We start from the raw sequence: 25390 nt of genomic DNA on the forward strand, positions 1-25390 counted from the left end.
TAAGGAAACTACTTAAAATATGCGTCATTTTTCATATTTTCAAAATATTTCACTCGTAACTGTTTTTTTTTTTTTTTGGAAAAAATACCCTCATATTTAATTTAATCAACAATTATTGAAATATGATCATTATTGAAATCTGATCAACAACTGTTGAAATCTGATCACTGTTGAAATTTGATTAACTACTATTGAAATTTGATTAATTGTTATTGAAATTTGATTAACTACTATTGAAATTTGATTAACTGTTATTGAATATCTAGTTCAAAGTTATTAAAATTTGGTGAATAGGTATTGAAATATAGTCAATTATTATCTTATTAACTGTTATTGAAATCTGATCAATAACTATTGAAATCTGTTGTTATTGAAATCAGATTAACTGTTATTGAATACGATTATTTATACGATTATTTATGAAAATTAAAAAGTTCAACGACTAATATTAAAAAATTACAAAAAAGCAGTTATTTTTTTATTATTTCCACAAAATATATATATATATATAGTTGGTTTGGTATGTTTCCAAGTAACCCAAAATAATAAAATAAAACAAGGCGAAGTACATGCCTTCATTGAAACGTACAGCATAAGAGCACGAAACATTATATAAAATTTCATGTACACGCAAACAAATGCGAACATTGTAGTACTATATGTTTTTCATAAACGTTGTACTAATAATAATAATAGATAAACAAATGAAACTACTATCGAATGGAAAATATAACGGAATACACTATCGGTTGTTATTTGGTGGAAGATATATTTCTTTTAGTGCGATCCAACTCCAAGTTGTCTGGTTGGCGTGGTCACAGCTCAAAATGCCATGTGAAATTAGTGTTACGCTTACGCATGACTATTTGGAATGCGTATATATATATATATATATATATATATATATATATATATATATATATATATATATATATATATATATCACTTTATTGTTCATTAGCCTTTTAATAGGTTAAATTATTTAAATCTTTATTCTCATATTATTCGTTACGTGTGATGGCAAGAGATCTCGTTCTTGTTCTTTAAATTCTTTCACACACACTTGTAAAGTTGAAATAGGATCGGCTTTCTTCGATTTAGAACATTTTTTTATATATGAATTCGAACTTTTTATTTTAAAGTTTTTGTTAAATATCCGCTTTTCGAAATTTGATTATTCGATTTTTAAAATTCGAACCCAATTTTAAAATTTGATTAAAGAAATCAATGTTCTAGTTCCTAATAACTTTGAAACTAGTTTTTAAATCCATACCCGATTATAAAATTATCACAATGGTCAAAATCGGAGTAAAAATGAGTTATACACGTCTAGCGTGATAATTTATTTTTATTTTTATTTTTTAATAAAAAATAAACGGTTAAATATACGATATCCGATTTTTCCAAAATCATAAACCGATATGCGGTCCAATTTTTTAAAGGGAAAATAACATATTTATACCCTGTGTTTTAGTGAAATGTCGTGTTTAACCCTCGGTTTTCAAAAATGTCGAGTTCATACTCTCTGTTTAACTAAAATGACGAAATTATACCATCTGTTTAACTAATATGACGAAATTATACACTTAAATGAATAACAACGTCACAAATCTCTCTTTCATTGATATTAACTCTTATATAAGAAAAACCAAATCAAATCTAAATCAATACCCTAACTTCCAAATTCTCAATTTTGAAATAAATATAGTCTTAAATTGAAATTAAATAATAAAACTCATACCTCCTAAGAAATGACTTCATTCCGTGTTCGAATTGTAACTCTAAATCCTGGATTCTCTGTTCGAATATGCGATTTTGATGACTATCAACTATCGATGTTTACCCCTTTGCCTTTTTTGTGTTCTTCACAATTAAGAGATTGTTATTTATTTTTTAGTTTTTAAATAAATTACATATATGACACGAATGAATAAAAATAATTGGTGTTTATATATAAAATATTATAGTCAACGTCAATGAAAAGTTAATAAAAAGAATATTCGTGACACTGTTCTCTATTTCAGGGTATAATTTCGTCATTTTAGTTAAACAGATGGTATAATTTTGTCATTTTAGTTAAACAGAGGGTATGAACTCGACATTTTTGAAAACCGAGGGTTAAACTCAACATTTCACTAAAACACAGGGTATAAATGTGTTATTTTCCCTTTTTTAAACTGGATCGATTATCTAAATTCGAATTTCGGTTATATGGCGTGAGACCGTTTTTTAATTTTGATCGGTTTGATTATCAATATCATCTAATTTTTAGTTTATTTTTGTACAGCCCTAAAACAAACCACTATAAAATATTGGGATAAAGATTCATTTTATTAACTATATAGTCCACTAGCCCATAGTAATAAAATGAAACTTTGACTACTTTCTCGAAAGAAAATGACTATTGAAGGAGTTGACTAGTTACAATAAATTCTTATAAACTATTATTAATGCTCGATCTCTTAACCTTTTATTAATAACGTGAGTGTAGAATTTGGCCCTCTTATTTAATTGTTATTGGGCCGAAAAGCCCAATAACTTGTAAAGACCCATGTGATTCAAACAACACATAATTAATAGAATCCTCGTCACTGGATATCTATTGTCGTATGTAATCGATAAGTTATCTAGGCATGGCTCACATTCCGTCTCTTGAACTCGGCCCATCTCCTCCAAGAAATGCCCACGAAGTCGAAGTCAAAAAGAGAGGAGCGATCTCACTGTGAGACCCTGGACGTTGATGATTTCTTCCAAGCCAACCCAATCAAATGACATGACATGGCGAGACGAGAAGCAATGAAGGACAAAGTCACTAACAGGTGTTCCCGAGGACCGCGCACTCCACTGGTCCATAAATTCATATCCTTTGAGAAGAAATGGACCTGCTCTTTCCTTATTATCGTAATTACTACTCTCTCTCTCTCTCTCTCTCTCTCTCTCTCTCTCCCTCTCTCTCTCTGTTTGTACTCTTTGAGTTCGACATTCATCATTCGAATTGTTTGGCCCCGACTTGTGTGATTGAAATCATATCATTAATAAATCGTTTATTTTCTCGTATAATTTCATATATTTATTCTTTCCGAATTTATTATTATTTTTTATACGATAACTTTTTGAGAACCACATCCTAAAATATAAAACGACACATACATCTTTTTATTTTTGTTTTTTTTCTTGATTGTTGAGGCTTGAAACGACTTTAACAAATAACTTAAGATGTCTGTAGCCAAACGGATTTTAACCTAATCGTTAAAATGCACATTTAAGAGAAATTGACATCTATATTGTGAAAGTATCACGGAGTTCTATCTCAAAATCAATTGATAATGAGAGGGATAACCCATGACCTTTTATAAACTCTTATTAGTTCACATTCTATTTCAATGTGAGATTCTTAATATATACACACAAGGTAAACAGTTTTCTAAAGTATTATTGGTTAAACTATTTTTTGGAGTAAAATGGTCTTCAAATTATTGATTTTATAGCAGATTACTTGTATCTTGATTATTATTGATAGTTCAATTATTAGGTTAGATGTAAAGTTGTATGCTATTTTTTCGAACTTCTTATCAAGAATTATTTTTAGCCGGAGAAGAAGATTAATTATCTTCTTTTTATTATTATTAATTTTTAAATATTACAAGGATAATTTATTTTCTCACATTGAACTAAAAGTTTCGATGGAAATTACAATCATAATGAACGAAATGTTCTATTTCGCTAGCGGCGAAAATTATACGTCGCCGTGACGAGTCGTTTTAAAATATTTGAATATTGCACAATGGATTCATACCGTTGTACAAGCTTCTACAACGCTTAAATATCCGTTGTAGAAGCTTGGATTCTACAACGGATATTTAAGCGTTGTAGAAAGCTCTTGGATTCTACAACGGATATTCAGGCGTTGTAGAAGCTTCTACAACGTAGGATTCTACAACGCTTGATAAGTGTTGTAGAATAATTCTACAACTATTTTTAAGCGCTGTAGAATCCTAATTTTGTAGTAGTGGCTTGAGTATAATTTCGGCAAGAAAGAAGCAGAATGTCCATTTAAAAGACAAATCTCATTAATCAAACCCAAACATATGCTTTGTTTCTTTTTAAATTAGTTTTTTTTTTTTTTTCTTGAATTTTCTTAAAACTAATGGAGTTTCTTTTTAAAAGCTTTGTTTTGCCAATTAAAACTCTATATCGTTCAAAATGTCTTGGTTTATGTTTGATCGAAAAAATGCATTTTTATTTGAAATTTTACATGAATATTACAATCTGAACACCATTTAATCAAAATCAATCATAAAGTAAATAATTACATATTTATTAAATAAGTTGTAAAAAAATTATAATACTTTTAATGAAATCGGTCAAGAAATTTAAAGATTTGTGACCGATCGGTCATAAAATTCGCGAACAATGGATCAAAATTAATATGTAATTCGTGATCGATTGATTACAAAAATTAGAATTCGTGACTAAATGATCACAAAATTTTAAATTTCGTAATTAATTTTAATAAGAGTATTACGATTTTTTTTATAAATTCATTTATTAATAGATAGGTAAATATTTGCTTTATAGTTAATTTTGATAAAGTGGTATATTGATGCGAATATCATTTCCAGTTGTACCATTTCCACAAAACATTTGGTATATATATACACAAAAATTGCAAAGTTAACATAATCTCATTCTACATAAAAATACATTTATCTCTCCAAAATAAAACCAACAACAATAACAATACTAATAAGAATTTCGAGCAAAAAAAAAAGAAAAGAAATACAATACTAATAATAATAATAATACAACTTACATCACATGCCTGACTCTGAATCCACCAGCCCGACCCACTAAACTTATCCTTTTGCAGCAATTTTGTTTTCTTTATTTACGCATGTCAACCTCTATAAATACCATCCGAATTCAATTCACATTTTACACAATTGCGTATCCACTTTCATCGGTTTTCTCGCTCTCTTTTACTTTTGTCTTCACTCTCGGCGTCCCTAGGAATCTCAATTTTCATAAGCCATGTCTCAGGTATTTTGATCTTTAAATCGTTATCTTTCTGTTCGCTGCCTAATTTCTCCACGATTTAGATTCCGACCATGGTCATGCTCGTTAATTTACGTTTTGATCTGTGCCTTGGACGTTAAAACTCATTTCTATATCATCGGTGCTGTGATTTCAATTTTTTTTTTTTTATTGGGCTTATTGATCAATTTTAGATTCAAGTGGTTGGTTTTGTTTTTTCTTCAGATTTATGTTGGGTTCTAGGGCTAGCAAACTGGTGGATTTGTATTTCGCTCGTCTGGATTTCTACTATTAACTTTGTTTGGGGGGATAATTTAAGATTTTGGTAATTTAGTTTATGAGGTTTTATTGTTTTCTTCTTCTTATTATTTATTTATTTTCTTTTTTGGACTTTCGGGATAGGGATAGATGAACAGGAACCTGAGAATTAATATCTTAATTTTGTGGAGGTTGCGTTACAAAATATTTAATATTCTATTTAGTGGGCACGGCTTGTTTTTTGCTTTGATCTGTCAATATCTAAGATGAATATTCTCTTAAACTTTTGACTTAGGAATTCTCCAAAAAAAAAAAAAAATTCAATGGAGAGAATTTGATCAAATGCTTATTTCAACTTGAGCCAACATTCATCTAACAAATTTGGAAAATCTAGAAAGTTGGAAGGCATCAGAAATTGAATTGCCTACATGGTCAGATTGCATCGTGACAAACTTGACATTCATGGTCAATGTTGCTTTATAAACTCTTAACCATTGTGACTTTGATTTGGGATTGAAACTTTCCCTTGAGTTATTATTATTATTTCTTTTTATGTATTTCTGTAAGCACTTTCGCTTATGTTCTTTGTAAGGTTAATGAACGTGAAGTTGATAACGCTTACATGCTTTATGAGAAATTTGTTTATCATATATCTATATGTATGTATATATATATATATATATATATGTTTAATTTCGTTATTGCTGTTTGAGATTTGATTGGTTTTGGTGCAGACTGTAGTCCTTAGGGTTGCCATGTCATGCCAAGGCTGTTCCGGGGCAGTGAACCGAGTTTTGGGGAAGTTGGAAGGTTTGTTTGGATTTTTTTTTTCATTTTCCTCCTTAATCGATTTAATCTCTTCTACACATTCTAGACTGTGTTTCGTAAATGATGATGAGTTTTATGAACTAAAAAAAAAACTAAAAAAATATGTCGTTGCAGAAACCATGCAATTTCCGTTTCTTATATGTCCTTGTCTTTATTGTGAGCATTAGGTGTGGAATCGTATGACATTGACATGAAAGAGCAGAAGGTTACAGTGAAAGGGACTGTTCCGGCAGAGACAGTTTTCCAGACTGTTTCGAAAACTGGAAAGAAAACAGCCTATTGGGAGGACGCACCAGAGGCAAAGCCAGAGGCCGAAGCAGAAGCCAAGCCCGAAGAAACCGTGGCAACAGCTTGATTTGTATTTTCACATCTCGTGCTTTGTGAAAGTAGGTCTGGCTCTCTCTCCTATTTTTTATCCGTGTGTTGTATTTTAAAACAGCTCTCGTGTCGTGTGTAACCTGTTCATTTCTCAGTGGTTTCTCTTACTTACTCGTAAGCTACAATGTCTCTCCTTCTCCTTAAGCGGCTTGTATTATTGCCCCCCTGTATAAATAATCGAGTAGAGACCACGCGTTTTCTGTGTATTTGCTTTGTTATATGAAGAAAAATTTGGATGTTTGAGATTGATTAATCAGACTTCGTATAGGTGAGGAAAACAATTCAGAAATTGTAAGGGCTATAGTGCTGAGCTGCGTCAACTGCACTATGACCTTGTGTTACATGGCTATTTTCGTTAAACCAAGGTTCTCGTGACATATCTGATGTGTTTGATGTTTAAAAGAGCAACAGTGAAGTCTTTCTGTCGTATATTGACATAATTGGGATAAAAAAAAATGTGGCTAAGAATGCTATGATTTTGTTCTGATGACTAGCAAGAATGTCACATTATTCTGCAAAAAGATTCTGGACTCGACCCGAGTGCAGATTCTGATGCTGTCGACAAATGGACAGAATCCAGTGCGTGCACCCTCAGTTTAACGGGGTAGTCCGCAACGCAGCCGATCCTGGGTCCTGCTCCGGTTGACCATCGAAGCGACAGTTGATTTCCCAATTGGTAAGAACCCGCTTCCCTCTTCGACTTGATCCTTTTGAGTATCTCGCTCTCTGGACACGTTGCTCTAGGGCTCTGGACGTTATTGCTAGTTAAGGATCTTCTGTAACTTTTGGTTCTGTTTGGGACTTCGAATCCGTGTGATTCGGGATGCTGGTCTTCTTCCCTTTCGAATCGCTGATCGTTTTCGAAACTCTCACTTTTGTCAATGGTACTGGACATAATCTGAAATAGAAAAAAGAAATGGTTGTTCAATATGCGAATGTCCCGAAGATGATGCTTAACATTGACATATTTTAATGCTCATTAAATGTGATTTTCTACCCTAACATTCTCGAGGCTGACTCCGTTGTCCTTGAGGAACGTTGTGAAGGTGTTCAGATTCTCATCTGTAGGCCGGTAGTGTCCACTGTATGCTGATATAGACTGAGATTCACAGCACACACACACACACACACACAAAAAAAAAAAAAAAAAAAAAAAAAAAAAAAAAAATTGTAAAAAATTATAATCAGGCTGTATAAAAAACTGGAATGCTAACATCACCTAAAAGACAATTAATTAAGAAAAATATCGGACAAAGACTGGGAATATTATGCCTCGAGTTTTCCGCATTCTGCTATTAGCCTTCCTGCCGCCAAGGTGGCGCCTCCTGCGAGGAAGCTTGAATGATGAAAAGTTCCCTTCTGTTTCTAAAAAATAGAAATTGAAGTCTGTCAAAGTGATCGAGTCATGCTGGAAAACACATGGAATTTCTTGGCACTCTTGAGATCTTGTACCTCACCGATGTATAGTTTTTTGCAGGTACTCAGAACGAAAATCCATTTTTCGCTTTGCAGTCCTCGCTTGGTGTCGAGCGGATTTCCAGTTAGCTTGTTCTGTATCATCCCGTCTCGTATGGTATACTCGTAGAATTCCCTTTCTTGCTTAGTTTTTATTTCAGAAAAGGAACAGGAAGATAATCGAAAGACATCACTTAAAAGGGTATGTTTGAAAAATGAGAATCCATTCTAGTTTACTGATTTTCTTTGGATTGAGAAGAATTCAAGGGAATGAAAATTTGAGGAACTGAGATTTTAGTCTTTGGGAAAACATTATTCAAACAAACTCTATAAATTATAATCTTTACCCTTAAAATTTCCATTACTTTCAAACACGGCATAAAATTTTGAATTTCCTAAAAATTTTCACTTTCCTTGAATGCTGTTTTGTATTTATTTATCGAATTGGTATGTAAAGATAATGGGAGTACCGGCCCTAAGTATCTGATGCAATCTTGCCGTAGCCTTGATCTTGGGCACTCCTCCGCCTCAACCCCTTTCCCGTCGCCCACGTCCAACCTTGACAACAAAACCATGAGAGAGAGAGAGAGAGAGAGAGAGACTATATGTACATATATACCAGTAGAAGAATGGCTGCGCGGAATCTCTGTTACACCATTCTTCATAGTAATAGTGGAGATTGTGGCCGTACCGATGCCTTGGATCTATCTGAAACACACACTCACTGATAACCAAAAACAAATGATGGCATTGAATGCAATGTTGAGAAAAACAACACTGCGTTTGTGCTCCGACGGCTTACAGCTTCAATCCAGTGCTGGAAAGCCAGTTTGTTGGCATTTGAGTCCTCACACAACCCCTTTCCTATCTGCAAAACCAAATCAAAATCAAAACTCCACATATTCATGATCTTTTATTCTTGTGATTTTTCTTTTTAATTACTTGCCTTGGAAGCAATAAGGCTTATCCTGCTCCACCTTGACGCCGCGGTCTCGGATTTTTGGTAACCAAAGAACGAAACCGTGCTGTAATTCAGCCTCGCGTAGTCTATAGCTTGCCACCTCCAAAGCCAAAAATAAAATTCCACGTGAAATTAATAATCATATTTAATTATTCAAAAACTTACATACCATAACTCTTCAGCAACCACAGCCGAGTCCGCTAGCCTTCGTCTAGTTCGGTAACTCCTGTACACTTTCTGCAATTTCACCGCAGCCGTTGATTCTCCATCGCTGCCACTTCTGGCTGATGAATCAGATTCCATCACAACTGTCGAATTTTCAGCGGCGCGTCATTCCAAATAACACAGCTTGAAACAACTATCTAAATTAGAGATCTTTTCATGGGTTCGGATATTAATGGCGCGAAGAGACAGTGTGGTCTCCACTTAGGTCTTGTCACCAAAATAAGCAAGCACTGCATTACCAAAGTGCTTCCATGAGTTTTTATTTCTTCCTTATTGAGAAAAAAAATTTAGACTCTTGTAGATGGTTAACAAGTTCATTGAATATGGTAAATTAGTTTACATTCTTTACCTCACATAAACCAAGTTGGCAATAGCAAACAAGACCGTATGTAAATAGTTTTAGTCTGCCTGATATTCCTATAATCAAATGAAATATCCTGCTTTTATTTTTCATTTTTAAATGCTGATAGGGATTTTCAGTTAAAAAGAAATAGCAAAGACAAGAAAAAAAAAAAAAAAAAAAAAAACCCTTATTGTTTGTCTTCTTTTGTTTCTTCAGTCCCCGGTTTTTTTTTTTTTTTTCAACTCATAATTCCGCTTCAATAGTACATCCAAATAAATACCTTATAGCTTTAACAATCTCTAACCGGCCAATAATATTTTTGAATAAAATCAATAATAAATTTAGCTGTAGAAGATGTGGAGATCAGATCTTATACCAGATTTTAGGGTAATATGTACAGCTGTAAAATGGGTATTGACGTACCTTATATAGGCAATTTTTTTTTATTTTTTTTTATTTTTTTTTATTTTTTTTTTTATAGGTAGGGTTGCTTTAAGATGAGCTATCTCATCTTGTCCAGACAGGCATTAAGTTGCACAAAACACTAACATTTCACTTTTACTAAGATTATAAGTAAAACACTAATCTAAGATTCTAAGTTCACATAAAAGGGTGAAAATTACGTAAGACTACAAGATATCATGAATTCTATACACCAGAACATCTCATTTTTTTTATACAATAAGAACATTAAAAATAATTATACACATTTATCCAAATAAACAAAAATACTCTTGTCCTAAGTGTAAGCCTACGTGTTTATTTCAGCTAAGTTCACTCAATCACATGTCATGTTATCAGTGGTTATTTAGGTGAATCCTATTATAACGGTCTCAGCTTCATATATAAAGTTGCAAGACTTCATTTTGATCAATTAATGAGAATCTCTATTTCCGATCAATACTGGATCTAGATTCTTCCTCTCTCTTGAGTTGTGTTTTTATTATGGTATCAGAGCGTTCGTAATCTTCAGCAATGATCATTTGATTCGAGCTTTAAGATTGTAGTCAAGAGCAGTCCAGTTTTTGTTTTCAACGAATTCGCCATGGATGACGAGCGTGGAGGAGCAAAGAAACTCGCAGTCAGAGAATTCATTCACATGCATTGGTTCGCAATTGAGATCCGTCATTCATGATCCTTTGAGCGAGTACTATCTTCATCACGCGGACGGTCCTGGTATACTTCTTATTTCGCAATTTTCGCAATTTCTCAGTGGAGATAATTACAATTCCTAGAGTTGCTTGATGTTGATTGCATTGTCTCTGAAGAACAAGCTAAGGTTTATAGATGGTACGATTCCTAAACCATCTCCTTCTGATTCTCATTTGTTGAATGCTTGGAAGAGAAACAACAATATTGTCATTTCTTGGATTTTGAATTCTGTTGCACGTGAGATCTCATCGAGCATCCTGTTTGGAGAATTTGCGGCGGCGATCTGGAGCGATCTTCGTGAGCGATGGAAAAGAGCAATGGTCCGAGGATCTTTCAACTATGCAGGGAATTCGCCAATCTTCTACAGGATAAGAAGTCTGTCGCTGTGTATTTCACGAAGCTAAAGTCAATTTGGGAGGAATTGAGCAGTTTTCGTCCTCATTCACATGTGGAGGCTGTACCTGTGGAGGAGTGAAAGAAGCCAATATCTTTCTGCATAGTGAATATGTTATGCAATTCTTGATAGGATTGAATGACAATCTGTCTGGTGCAAGAAGTCAAGTCTTGGTGATGAATCTTTTGCCTCCGATCAACAAAGTCTTTTCTCTTGGGTCTCAAGAAGAGAAACAAAAATCCATTGGACTTGATCTAAGTGGTGTATCAAACAACTCCAATATGATGGCAATGACAGTGAAGGAAGAGGTTAAGAAGACTCAGAAGAAAGACAGACCTTACTGCACTCGTTGCAAAATACAAGGCAACACAATTGAAAAATGCTATAAGTTGCATGGCTATCCGCCTGGAGTCAAGGGCAAGACAAAAGGACAAGTCAACTGAGCTGGAGTGGATGATCAGGTTGAAGAACACTGAAGCATCACCAACATACTCACTCACCTCAGAGCAGTATCAACAACTTTTGAGCATCTTGTCTTCTCAGATGTCAGCGACTACCTCCAAGAGTGTGGATGTCAACTCTACCTCTTTTGATACGGGTGCTGTTATTTGCTTCACTGATTCTACAAACTAATGTGTTACTACAAATAGCTCTAATCATACCTGGATTCTTGATTCTGGAGCTTCTAAACACATATGTGCGGATAAGGATTCAACCAAGGTTTAAAATGCTGTTTTCGTTGCCGTTTTCGAGCCTCTTGATTTACAAAAAATCGTCATACCGATGGAAAATCAAATGGAAAAAAAATGTGGAAAAGGGCAAATGAAATGCTGTTTTCAAATGCCGTTTCCGATGAAAACCGAATGAAAATAATGTGGCTAAACAAAAGAATACATACATATATATATATATATATATATATATATATCTATATATATATATATATATATCTATATATATATATATATATCTATATATATATATATATATTTGTAAATATAGTCCAAATTTAGAACACTTCAAATCATGCATATCTAGCATAAATGTTCCATACTGAATGACATACTACCAAATTGTTCATGAAATAAATATGTTTTACAAACATATAGTTACAATAGAAAATGAAATGTATCAGTAGAATTTCGATGGATGTCCCGGTTGGATAAAACTCGAATGGTTTTGATTGTTGGAAGTTTTGAATAGGTATGTCGTAGTCGGCTAGGACCAAGTGAAATGCCTTTTGTACGATTGTTGGAAGTTTTGAACATGCATGTTGTAGTCGGCTTGATCGTACCCCACGGCTTCACTTATTACTGGACATCCTGGTACACAGGCTATAATGTGCTTGGCACCGAACCGATCTACGCGTACACCGAATGTACGACGTCCACTTCCTTGTGGCACTCCTATCGGATTAGGGTAACGATAATAAGGAAACGTATACGAACTGTCACTCTGTGTGTCTGATGTAGTGAATGACATTGTGTCGAACTCAGACATCAAGTGGTCGACGCCGTATTCACTACCAGATGACATGTACACTCCATGTCCTTGTTGAAAGTCACCGCCGTAATCACTATCAGAAGACATGTAGTGCGCTGGCGCTCTCAGTGTTCCACCACCGTAATATGATCCGGTCTCAAAGTCAAAGTAGTCTCCGGGTCTGTGAAACATATAATATATTACTTTCCATATTAAGCATACGTACATTGTTTGAGAACTCCGACATGAATAAATTCCAATACACTAACCTGTCAGATCTTTGACGTCGTGACCCGTGATCTGAATCTTGTGTGGCTTGATAACCTTGCTCCATAGTCCACGGATCGTAAGGTTGGCCACCACCACTACCACCACCAATATCTTGACTCACAAGATACTCGCCAAAGTCACCACCGCCGCCATCATCATTACCGTCGTTAGGACCACGTCCATCGTCTGCTAATCCATGCGAAGTCTGACCGCGTCTTCGCTCAACATGGTGTCCACATCAACGCCTTCCTCACGAGCATGTGAGGTGACGCGTGGGTTGGGGTTCCGGTCTTCATCGTCGAGGTGAACTGGTCGGATGCATTGTAGGGGTTCATCATTGTCAACATTGACGTCCATTACCTCCATTGATCTTTGGATCATATCCAAACGATCCTTCCTGTCGACGACGTCGCTTTCGATGTCTCCTAATTGCAGCTTCATGTTGTAGCTACAAAAAAACGAGTTTCTCCAGTCTCTTATACGACAGTTGGTTTCGTTGCTTAGTGTAGACAAGTGCGAATGTGCTCAAATATCGCTCGCACGCCGATGATGATGCGGTCTGAGACAAGATTATCATCGCCAACTTTCTCAACGTGAGGGGTTTTGACTCCAAACATGGCCCACCATTCTCCTACAAAAATGAAGAAACTCCGTAAATATGAAGCTATGAAATATTACTAATCCGGCTCAAAGAAATAGTTCTTACCGGAAGCCATCTTCGTTCTTCCCACTACTGCGGATTTACTACTGAACATGCCTTTCGCTACGCGGAATGCAAGAAGTTTGTTCCCGATGCTGTCGCGGTCATCATTCGGAAATAGCCACTCCAACACTTCGGTAATGCCGTAAGATGCTTGGGCTGCCGGATTATTTTGAAAGTTTGGATTTAGGTAGTGAGATACAAGTAAAACAATCAAAGACATCAATTAAAAGGTATAGAAAGATGTTCGCAAAGAATAAGTGAAATGTCTAATACTTGCTTGGTGTAACAGATGGGCAAGTTGTCTCGTCCATCTCTCGACCGCAATATCCACCACCCATTACTTGTTTGAGATGCTTTCCAACTTATTTTTCATTAATTCGAAGACGTGGTAAAGCAAACTCATCGTCGTAACTACTTCCGTATTAATGAGACACAAAGCTGATTACATAAGCTGTAACACTTTGCACACACTATCAATATGGAGTCAAAAGTTGTTGTCCAATATTTTTTACTCCACAAACTTCCCACCAATCTGATGTGAACATCTTCTTCAACCCCGATCGACTGCTCCCGAGACTCGTTAATGCCAAGTAGTTCGTCACGAATCTTGTCGGACCTGAACAGATTAGCTCTCCTTGTCCCTCTTCTCTCATCTTCGAGAGGACTATCCCGTGATTGTAGATTAACTTCGTCACTTCTCTATAATTCTTAAAAACTTCGACGACAGTTGCTCGTTTGCCCACGTCCTCGAGCATCAAGTCAATACAATGTGCGGCGCACAGAGTCCAATACAGATTGTAGCGCTGAACGAGTTTCATTCCAGCTTTCTTATAAGCAGAACCATTATCTGTGATAATATGAACAACATTTTGTTCTCCGACTTCTTTAACCACTGGGGACATAATATTATAGATGTACAAATAGTTCTTTATCTCATCCGACGCATCAATACACTTAAAAAAACAGTCTTACCAGCTGAATACACCATAACATTTATGATGCTCAAACGCATCGGTCCCGTCCATCCATCCGACATTATGGTGCATCCATATTGCTTCTACACTTCCCTTTGCTGGTTGATGTATACTTCTTTACGGACGCAACCTCGTCTCTCAAGTACGTGTTATAGATCTCGTAAGGAGTCGGAAGCGGGATACCTAGACCTGTGAAGTTTGAAAACGCAAGTACATTTGGACACGAGAATACTTGTCAAATTAAAACCGCTACTTCAAATACAAAAGTCTTAACAACTGTCACGGCTTCATTGATCATGTGTCGGAAGTGAGGGGACTTCACTTTGTTTGTTGAGATGTTCTCGTGGATGACGTAGCTGCTAACGGCCCGTCCTAAACGTTGCTTCAATTTCGGATTCGTCATTTCTGGAATAGTTTGTTGTTGCCCACTCTCTGCCCGAAAATGAAGAGGTGGTGGTGCAGTCCCGGAACCCCCACTAGGGCCAGATCTCCAAGCATCCGGCTGTATCTCTTGTCGGCTTCTCTTAAGAGCTTGCATCATATCATGTTCGTATTGTTGGTCGGGGTCAAGCTACACATGAGTCGGACCGAAGCGTCCGGCCAAGTGCTCGTCGACGGTTTCATCAAAGACGGACTTGCTTTTCTTCTTTTGAAGAGTCGCCGCTTGAAACGCTAACATCTCGTTGCGTACATCTGTAGGACAACTCAGATATTTCTTCACATTTTTCTTCGAATCGTTTCCACTTAAGTGAAACTCCATCCGTGTGATCCCCCCCCCCCCCCCCCCCCCCCCCCCCCCTCGTTACGTGCCCACAATAATTGCATGTGATGTGATTCGGGTTTGTTGCAGCTGGTGTGCAATGCTTACGAACTTCTTCGTCGCTCATCTCGATATACATGCATATTGAATTCAAAATTTCAATCCAAGTTCAAAATGTCAATAAAGTCTACTCAAACTAATTTCATTTCAATATGTCAACAAATTTCCATTTCAACATGTCAATAAATTCCATTCAAAGCTATTTCAATTCGATTCAAAATGTAACAATTCCAATTCATACTCTAACAATTTCATTTCTAGCATAAATGATAAACTAATTTCAATTCAAAGTCTATTCAAATTAATTTCATTTCCATATGTCATCATATTTCCATTTCAACATGTCAATAAATTCTATTCAAACTCATTTCATTTTTATTCAAAATGTAACAATTTCAATTCATACTCTAACAATTTCATTTCTAGCATAAATGATAAACTAATCTCATTTCAAAGTCTACTCAAACTAATTTTATTTCCGTAAATCAACAAATTACCATTTCAACAAATTCTATTCAAACCAAGAATTCAAACTAATTTCATTTTTATTCAAAATATAACAATTTCAATTCATAGTCTAACAATTTCATTTCTAGCATATATGATAAACTAATTTAAATTCAAACTCTACTCAAACTAATTTCATTTCCATATGTCAACAAATTTCCATTTCAACGTGTCAATAAATTCTATTCAAACTAATTTCATTTTTCAAAATGAAACAATTTCAATTCCTACTCTACCGATTTCATTTCTAGCATACATGCTAAATTAATTTCAATTCAAAGTCTAACTATTTCAATTCAAAGTATGACAATTAAAATTTCAATTCAAAATCAAACACCATCGATTCGATTCAAAATATATGATAATCAATTCAAAACATAAGTATATGTAGTTTCAATTTAAAGACATAACCTTACTTAAAAAAAACATAAATAAATAGTTGAAAATCTGATTTTTGATTCATCGGAAAAAATGGATGTCCGCCGAAAGTTCTCCAAAAAAATCTGAAAAAAATATATATGATAGATTGTCACATTACAAACAAGATTCATGAAGGGGATTTTATGAAGAAAAAAAAATTATATTACTCAGTAAAATGAAGATTTAAATTTCAAAATGAAAATTGATTTCTCCGACTTGTTACTGAATTTGAACCTTCTTGAACCGAAAAGATGGAAAATTGAACCAATTTATGGGCTTGTCGACGGCTGCATTGACGTCTTCTTCCCCGCTCGACCTCGCCGATTTTCTTTTTTTTTTTTCTTTTTCGCCGACTTTCATCGAAACCCCTGGGAATCTGCAAGCTTTCATCGAACGAAAAATGACGGTAGTTTACGTCCGAAACGGCATGTCGTTTCCCCGATATTCGAACGACAAAAAACGAGGAAACGACATATTACCCTTTCACCAGCGATTAAGTCACGGGAAACGATTTTCTCCCCGAAATTCAAGGAAATTCGCCGGCGTTTTAAACCATGGATTCAAAAGTGAATTTGCCTAATCACATGTGTATAGAGGTGCATTTATGTGGAGATGTCATACAATAATGATTTGACATTGAGAGAAGTTATTTGGGTCCCTGATTTCAAATACAATCTCATGTCAATGAATGAGTTAACATCTACACCAAATGTTGTGATCATTTTTTCAAGTGATGGATGTATAATTCAGGATATTCACCGCCAGAAAACGATTTGCAAGGCTAAAAAGACTGCTAATCTCTATGCTCTCATTGAAGATGATGTCAAGAGGGCTACTTTTAGCATAAAACAAAGTGTCTGCGCAGTTGTGTCATGACAGGTTGGGTCACCTATCATTCAAGACGCTTGAACCACTTCAACAAACTTTAGATTTCAGCTCAAATAAGTCAAAGACATGTTGTAATCGTCCATTGGCTAAACTGAGACGACTCTCCTTTCCAAGTTGCAAAAATATAGCTGAACATAGATTTTATATGGTCCATTGTGATGTATGGGGTCAATATCATGTGAAATCTTATACTGGACACATATATTTTTTTAACTCTAGCTGATGATGCAACTCGTTATATATGGATATTTCAGATGAAATCTAAAGCTGAGGTTCATATGTTAATACCAAGACTCGGTGCTATGGTCAAGACTCAATTTGGTTGTCATATCAAGCTTTTTAGATAAAATAATGTTTCTACACTGATTTTCAATGAGTTTTTTTGGTCAAATTGGCACATTGCATAAGTTCTCATGTGTAGAGACTTCTCAGCAAAACTCAGTCGTGAAACGAAAGCATCAACACATTCTCAATGTAGCTCGAGCGCTTTATCTCCAATCAAGAGTTCCCATAGTTTATTGATCAAAGTGTGTGCTAACAGCAGTCTATCTGATAAATACGACACCAACTCCTATATGGAATAATCAGATTCCCTACACAGTGCTTTACAACAAGTCTGTTGATTATCATTTTCTTCTAATTTTTTGTTGCTTGGTGTTTGCACCACAATGAGAGAATACATAACCAAGTTTGATCCACGAGCTCGGACTTGTGTTTTTCTTGGCTATCCACCTGGTATCAAGGGGTATAGACTACTTGATCTTGTGAAAAGGGAAGTCTTCATCTGTCGAGATGTCATCTTCCATGAACATCTTTTTTTTCCTTTTTATGACATCAAATATCAGGACTTGAAGATCGAACCATTCCCTGATCTAGTCTTGCCACACAATTTTTCTGAGCCTCATGAACTACAAATGTTCCAGCTACACCTTTCTCTGAAGACACAAGTTTCATTGTCTCTACACCAATCCATCAAGCCACAAATGCTGATACAACTTGCTCTACAACACCAATTGCAAGTCCTACAACATCGGCTGCATAATCACAAACTGAGTCCTCTACATAAACATCAACTGAGTCATCTACATCATTATCTATCCATCAACTCAATCAACCACTAAGAAGATCTTCAAGACCTCCCACCACTCATCGACATCTTGTGGATTTTCACTGCAACATTGTGCTTGCCTCACAGTCAAATCCCAAATCTGAAGTAAGATTTACTTCTCCACACTCACTCTCAACTGTCATCGGATATGATACTCTATCAACTTCTTTCAAGGCTTTTATCATATCTGTATCCATTGAGTATGAGCCACAGTGGTATCACCAAGCTGTTAAGTAAAAAAAATTGGCGTGTAGCTATGCCAGAAGAAATTAAAGCTATGCATCAGAATAACACCTGGTCTGTTGTTCCTCTACCGGCACATAAAAGAGCTACTAGTTGTCGTTGGGTTTATAAAAACAAGTTCAATGTCGATGGTACTTTGGCATGCAATAAAGCTCGTTTAGTGGCCAAGGGCTATAACCAAAAGGAAGGCATAGATTTTATTGATACTTTCTCACCAGTTGCGAAGCTAGTTACATTCAAGATGCTATTGGCTCTAGCTGCATCTCAGAAATGGAATTTAGCCTAGCTAGACATTAATAATGCATTACTGAATGGTCACTTGTTTGAAGATGTATACATGGAACTGCCACTTGGTTATGTACCACCCAAGACATTAATAATGCATTACTGAATGGTGACTTGTTTGAAGATGTATACATGGAACTGCCACTTGGTTATGTACCACCCAAGGCTTCATCATCTATTACTTCAGCCAAACTTGTCTGCAATTGCACAAATCGATCTATGGTTTGAAACATGCTTCAAAGCAATGGAACATTAAGTTCACAGAAGCCATTGTGTTGTGTGGTTTTCAGCAATCCAAATCGGATTACTCGCTCTTCACTCATGATTCTAGAGAGAAGTTTGTTGCTATGTTGTTATATGTAGATGACATCATTGTGGTAGGTCCTTGTGCCAAAGCTATAGCTGAGGTGAAAGTGTTTTTGCAACAACACTTCAAACTCAAAGATCTAGGTATTTTGAGATATTTCTTGGGGCTTGAGGTCGCTCACTCGTCATCAAGAATTGTTGTTTCACAATAGGAATATGTGTTATAGTTACTCTCTGACTTTGATTTCTTAAAGTGCAAACCATTGTCCACACCCATGTGCCCCGAGACCAGTCTCAGTGCCACTCCATCTTGTAGGGGTCTATTAGAGCCAAAGTCTTAAGTGTAAGCCTATGTGGCATCTCTTATTTATTTCAGCTAAGTTCACTCAACCACGTGTCATGTTATCAGTGATTATTTCGGTGAATTCTGTTATAGCTATCTTAGCTTGATATATAAGCTTGTAAGACTTCATTTTGATCAATTAATGATAATATCTCTTTCCGATCAATACTGGATCTAGATTCTTCCTCTCTCTTGAGCTTTGTTTGTATTACTCTTCTACCATTTTAGATTTTGAAAGGTTGTGTTACAACTGTGAAGAAATCTATACAATATGACCTCATTGCAAGAGGTTGTTTTGGGTTGAAGTTTCTAAATGGGGAAGCGACAAAGATAAAGTGGATAAAAAAAACGTCAATCTAAAGTTTGAGCTTGAGCACAAACTCAAATTGAAGGAAGGAATTAATGTTAATGACATATACCTCCCCTAAAAAGAATGTTATATTACAAATATCACCATTTTTCGTTTATTTTTTTACAAAAAGTAATTTGAACTCCCAAAAATACCTTTAATAGAATAAATATTTATTTACTATTTTATTAAAAAAAATCAAAATCTCTCTTTAGAAAAAAAAAATCCTTAACTTTTTATTAAGAAATTTTTTAATAAGAAATTTTTTAATTTAATTTTTTTTTTTTTTTTGTATATAGAATAGAAAATAAAAAATTATTTCATTAAGAGTATTTTGGGGGAGTTCAATTTTTTTTTTTTTTGTAAAAAATAAATGAAAATAGTGATCTTTGTAATATAACATATTTGTAAGGAAGATATATATCAATTATAAATTGAAGAAATATGTCTGATATTCTGAAAACTGAAAATATAAATCGTGCATTTTTCCTTATGTTTTTTTTTCTAACTCTCACACTATTTTCTTTTCTAATTCGTAGTCCACGTATCACTTTATAACAATTAATAATAATTTTATTAGATATATTGTATATAATTGTGTATCGTGGTTATCATACATTTTATATTCGTGTTTATAACTGATTTTAGTGGTTAAAATAACACAAACTCGAAGATGAAAAGAAACATATTCAACAAATCAAAATAAACTCGTATCCATTAACTTAATTACAAACGGATTGAAATCTAAACACCCAATACACTGTACATTATAAATATGAGAGAGAGAGAGATGGGGGGGGTGTTCATTTTTTATGTACTAATTTTTCATCAGCCACCATAAATTCATCGAAAAATGAGATTTCTGTCCACATATTTAAATGTCAGACTCCTCTGATTTGGACTCCGATGATGATGAATCAATTACATAAATTCCATTCTTATGCTTCATGTCCCTCATACGGTAGGCCATGCTGGTCTTAGATGTCTAGAAAAAGATGAAACGGAACACGCTGTGCAAGCTTTTGCCTGACGCGGCAGCTCGCTCTGCACATGAAACATTCGAAAGAAACATTGAATGGTAGTTTCTGAATCACTATTGCATCATGGTGTGCGTAAAGAATTTGCTGATCCAGATTCTAGCGACACGGATCTTCATTACCATGATGTGCTTCCCTTGATTTTCATGATCTGTATTTTCATGTCAGCGAAATCTAAAAGAGGCTGCTCTCTGCAAAATCGAAAAAAATAAAGAATCAGCGTAATCATCGGATAAAATGTAGAGTAGTTATAGAACAAAGACAAAAAGGGGTTTGTGAAAATACAGCTCTAAAGTCAGAGTTCTGATAAACAAACCTCCGATTTCATTCACCGACTGAGCCGAGACATAATGCGAGCCCAACAAGCCCTGTCCAAACCCCAACACCCAAAAAACAAATCATAAAAACACGAAACATCCAATCCCAAAACCTGTTACCTATCACTTTTTACCAAATCAAATCTATGGAGTGAGATTCGGTTGTTTTGCCATACTAAAATGTTCTTATAAACCATGTAATCTAAGATTCGATGCATGGGAGAGAGTTCTATATACCCATTAATGTTTGTCGGATTAGGTGGTTGATGGACTTACCTTTGGTATGTCGTACTCCATTCCACTGTAACGACTTCAAAATTATAATTGTCGCCCTCGGAATCTTTGTCCTCTACAGCTGACAATGTCTCCAAAACATGAATCTGAACATGGAAACATCTGAAAAAGAGTCATTCAACTTTCTCTCCATATGAACAAACAGTCTCGCACTCTTTTCGAAGCCAATATGCGCAATTTAATAGTTGTCACTAAATTAGTAACATATTACTAAATCTACCTGGGGGCGTACGTTCGAGCTCGACTGGGACGTCTTGCTGCGATGTCTTCAGAAGCGGGGTCCACAGGACTATCTTGGCCAGTCTTTTGGCTTTGACTGTTTTATCGGGATCAGCGTGAATGTCAGAATCCAATTTTGACTCCCACTTCGACAATGATGATGAATCAATCATGTACATGCTGTTCCTCTGATCATGAGTCAATCATGTACATTCCTCTGATCACGAATCAATCATGTACATTCCCTTCCTCTGACCATGAGTCAATCATGTACATTCCGTTCGTCTGACCATGAGTCAATCATGTACATTCCGTTCCTCTGACCATGAGTCAATCATGTACATTCCTCTGATCATGAATCAATCATGTACATGTCATGACTATGCTTCATGTTCCGCAGATGGTAGGCCATGCTGGTTTTAGATGTCTAGAAAAAGCATGCGCTGCAAGCTTTTTTCTATACTCCTTCTGGGCCCACCAATCACAAGACAGATCTCGGAAATCTGCAGTCAAAGCACATGCATTGCTCTTTCGTCATCTTCAGGGGACGTGGGAAGTAAAAAATACTGGCAAATTCTGGTCCAGTTTCCTTCTCGGGATAAATCAAGGGAGAATAATATGCATGATCTTCTTCTCTCCTTGCAGACCATAATCTACACAGTTAGGATTAGGAGGCCATCGATGCTGATCCCTCGGATAGTCCCAGGTTGGGCAGACAAGAGTCAGAGCTACGTCGACGTTCTGGTCAAGAAGCTGAGCGGGATTAAGTACATGTCTGTCTTCTGTGCACTTCCGACACTCACGCTCCTCGTCGTCTTCGCAGGTCAGACTGATACACACCATCGACACAAAAGTAGCATGTTATGGTAGTGTTAGCCTTATACCAAACAATATTTAGTGTTGGATTTTGAAATTATCTATCGTTTACCAACATAAATTGATACTGAGCGCACATATAGATAGATAGATAGATATATATAATGAAATTCAATAGTAAGAACCACATGCCAAATAGATATATGCAGATGTGGACTGTGGGCCAGCTGCAAGAAAATAGACATCCTTTAACATGGCTCTTCGAAATTCTAATGAAATGATTTTTAAAACAAATGAGCATTAATATTAAATCTAACATCCTTAAGCATACCAAATCCATTAGAACTTGGGAAAAATATCAGCTTAACTAACGTATGTTTGGTTCAAAGGAAAATGAAATCTATGCACGATCCTACACATATCACAGCCTCAATAATGTAGTACCATATTTTAACCAGCCAAAGATACACAAAAACAAACTTAAACTTTACATATCTGACCAGAACACAAACAGATTGAGCTAACATTTTCAGTTCATGAGAGACCAGCTGTATGTAACATGTGCTCAAAAACACCAAACCAAGACACGAAGCTTTACCAAAACATATTGTAAGACATGAAACACAAACGAAAAATTGTCAAAATTGACGGCAATCGACTTTATCCTTTCTTTTATTTATCAAAGGTTCCTCTCCGCTCCTCTTATTCATCATGAAAATGTCGTAGAACCTAGTATATAATTGTTATATTCACATTTATCAGATCTCTAAAGAATATAATTAAATATGCAAGAATTGTGGTCAGGGCCCCTCAAAATCGGTAGGAAGGTGAGAATCTGAATCACAAGCCTGATATTGTGCTATCGGGGACTTGAGGATTCCAAAGGCCTTTTATAGAGGATTTTATGTAATTTCAGCTAGTATTCAACCTCATAAAAAGTAAACATAAACCAAGTCTATATTTTTATTTTCTACGTAAAATACGGCATACAAAAGTCGATCAGTTGCCAAAATAAATGACTTTTGAGTTAGAGTTCGATCTAAACTTCCCAATATTTTCATTGAACTATAATGATAACTAATACTTTAAAAAATGGATTATTGATATTAAAAAAGATAATAAATCCTTCCCAAATTTTTGTATTGCCGATATCATAAAAAATAAAAATAAAAAACACCTAAAAACATAGATTTAGATTTACGATTTGAATAATATATACATATTTTTATTTTTCAAATAGTACATCTATTTCTAGAAGAGATCTGATTTCCTAACTAGACTAAGCTCATTCAAGAACTCCTAACTAGATTAGTATTCCTTCTGGAGGAATCGACAAAGACAATATGAACGCACATTGATATATCGCACAATTTTCGAAGATTTAAATTACTGAATGCAATGTATTGAAAATTGACTTGATAAAATATTTGAATTAAATAAATTGGCAGTACAAACCCAGACCCGCAATTACCTCATCTCATGCACCATTGACTCCACTTCCAACAATCAAGTCCCAAATCTAGCAAAAGTATAAATACATATAATCAGATTCAAATGCTATTTAAAAAAAAAAAAAAAAAAACAAAAAAAACAAAAAAAACCAACAACTACAATAGCATATAACAGATTTATTCGAGCAAGTACCGGCTTTAAGAAAACATTCAAATAAATCATTTCCATAACAAGCTGGTGATTAATGGAATCACCTTTGGTATGTCGCTACTCCGATTCATTGAAACACCTTCAAAATTACCATCTGCGCCCTCGGACTCCTCACCTTCAGCAACCGCCAAAGTCTCCATAGCGCGAATCTGAACATGGAAACAGTTGCAAGAGATTCATTAATTGTTTTACTCCAAATGAACAAAGAGTTTTACAGCCTCTATATAGATGATGTATATACACAACCCAATTTCTGTCACTAGATCAGTAACATATCATCAGCTTACAAAAATCATCACTATTTCGAAAAATCAAAAGCACAAAGTTTGAAATAATTTTAGCACCGGTTATTTTTGTAATAGATCGAAAATTTCGTATAAAAACATATATGTGTGTGTGTGTTTAACAAATGAAAGGCATCAGAGAGCTCAATACATATCATCCATTTTAATAACCTAGAAGATTTATGAACACAGAGAGCAAGAAACCCAAACAAAATGGAACGAAATGCGAATTGTAAGATTTCTTATTCTAATGCGAAATCGTTTGCAACTATTCCTCAGAATGAACATCGATACTTAAAGAGAATGAAATGCGAATAAGAAGAAATCGGAAAGATTACCAAACAAATAAGGGCGTCGCAGAAGAGACACCAAATTGAAAGAGGGTTTTCGATGAAAAACTTTGAGGGCTTAACGAAGATTTTATACACGGACATTGTGCCATTTAAGGTAATTGGGGATCAAAGTTCAAAGTTCAAATCAATCTATGCGAATTGCTTGCGATGTCAACATCTTTTTTTTTTTTTTTTTTTTATTTGTCAAATTTATTTATTATGAATGGAGATATACCAAATTGCAGTAATAATGCCTCCAAATTACAGTAATAATGCCTCCAAAAAATAAATATACATAGTAATAAACTTATACCAAGTATTAAAATATCGATACCGATACCAATATCGAAGTTTTGATTTTACTGATAAATCGAGTATCGACGGATATTTTATAATAATTTCAATGCCGACTATCGATGAAATCGATGATATATCAACTACTGACGGATATATCGACAAAAATCTTATAAAATAGATATTATGTATATATAATTTAATGATACATATAACAATTATATTTTAAATAGATATATATATATATATATATATATATATAACATATTTATATTTATATAAATATACGTAATGAATGAATATATAACATTTATTTGAATTTTGAACCACTTGATTTTAACTTCAAACAAGGAAATGCAAAAATAAAAATAAAAAATAAAATATCTTTAATGTAATTTAGTTAGCAAAT

General features: G+C 34.9%; 3 protein-coding genes and 1 long non-coding RNA gene across 6 annotated transcripts; 2 read left to right on the top strand and 2 right to left on the bottom strand.

Moving 5' to 3' along the window:
• The first annotated feature begins 4885 nt into the window (after positions 1 to 4885).
• On the top strand, positions 4886 to 6751 carry LOC149378932 (copper transport protein ATX1-like). The gene is made up of 3 exons (XM_089602930.1): positions 4886 to 5040; positions 6027 to 6102; positions 6288 to 6751. Exons 1-3 carry the CDS (start codon positions 5032 to 5034, stop codon positions 6473 to 6475), a joined length of 273 nt encoding a protein of 90 aa, XP_089459056.1. The 5' UTR covers positions 4886 to 5031; the 3' UTR covers positions 6476 to 6751.
• A 13-nt stretch (positions 6752 to 6764) lies between these two features.
• On the bottom strand, positions 6765 to 9553 carry LOC149378933 (IQ domain-containing protein IQM3-like). The gene is made up of 9 exons (XM_089602928.1): positions 9084 to 9553; positions 8900 to 9014; positions 8756 to 8821; positions 8573 to 8661; positions 8424 to 8511; positions 7951 to 8097; positions 7771 to 7863; positions 7496 to 7597; positions 6765 to 7396 (listed from the first exon to the last, which is right to left on the bottom strand). Exons 1-9 carry the CDS (start codon positions 9215 to 9217, stop codon positions 7001 to 7003), a joined length of 1230 nt encoding a protein of 409 aa, XP_089459054.1. The 5' UTR covers positions 9218 to 9553; the 3' UTR covers positions 6765 to 7000.
• A 1385-nt stretch (positions 9554 to 10938) lies between these two features.
• On the top strand, positions 10939 to 11471 carry LOC149378934 (uncharacterized). Its single transcript, XM_089603906.1, has 2 exons — positions 10939 to 11062; positions 11161 to 11471. The coding sequence occupies exons 1-2, from the start codon at positions 10939 to 10941 to the stop codon at positions 11469 to 11471; spliced, it is 435 nt and encodes a 144-aa protein (XP_089460032.1).
• An 8925-nt stretch (positions 11472 to 20396) lies between these two features.
• Positions 20397 to 24866, bottom strand: LOC149378935 (uncharacterized). Of its 3 annotated transcripts, XR_016294035.1 has the most exons (8): positions 24694 to 24866; positions 24116 to 24220; positions 23881 to 23928; positions 21595 to 22422; positions 21357 to 21476; positions 21080 to 21131; positions 20886 to 20954; positions 20397 to 20770 (listed from the first exon to the last, which is right to left on the bottom strand). It is a non-coding gene; the product is annotated as an uncharacterized LOC149378935 (long non-coding RNA). The 3 variants fall into 3 exon arrangements; XR_016294034.1 differs by having other exon boundaries at positions 20397 to 20954; positions 21357 to 21460; XR_016294033.1 differs by having other exon boundaries at positions 20397 to 20954.
• Between the last annotated feature and the right edge of the window lie 524 nt (positions 24867 to 25390).

Source organism: Urtica dioica, chromosome 12, assembly GCF_054948205.1.
Source record: "Urtica dioica subsp. dioica isolate 48M chromosome 12, U.dioica_male_clone48M_v1_H2, whole genome shotgun sequence".
NCBI lineage: Eukaryota > Viridiplantae > Streptophyta > Magnoliopsida > Rosales > Urticaceae > Urtica > Urtica dioica.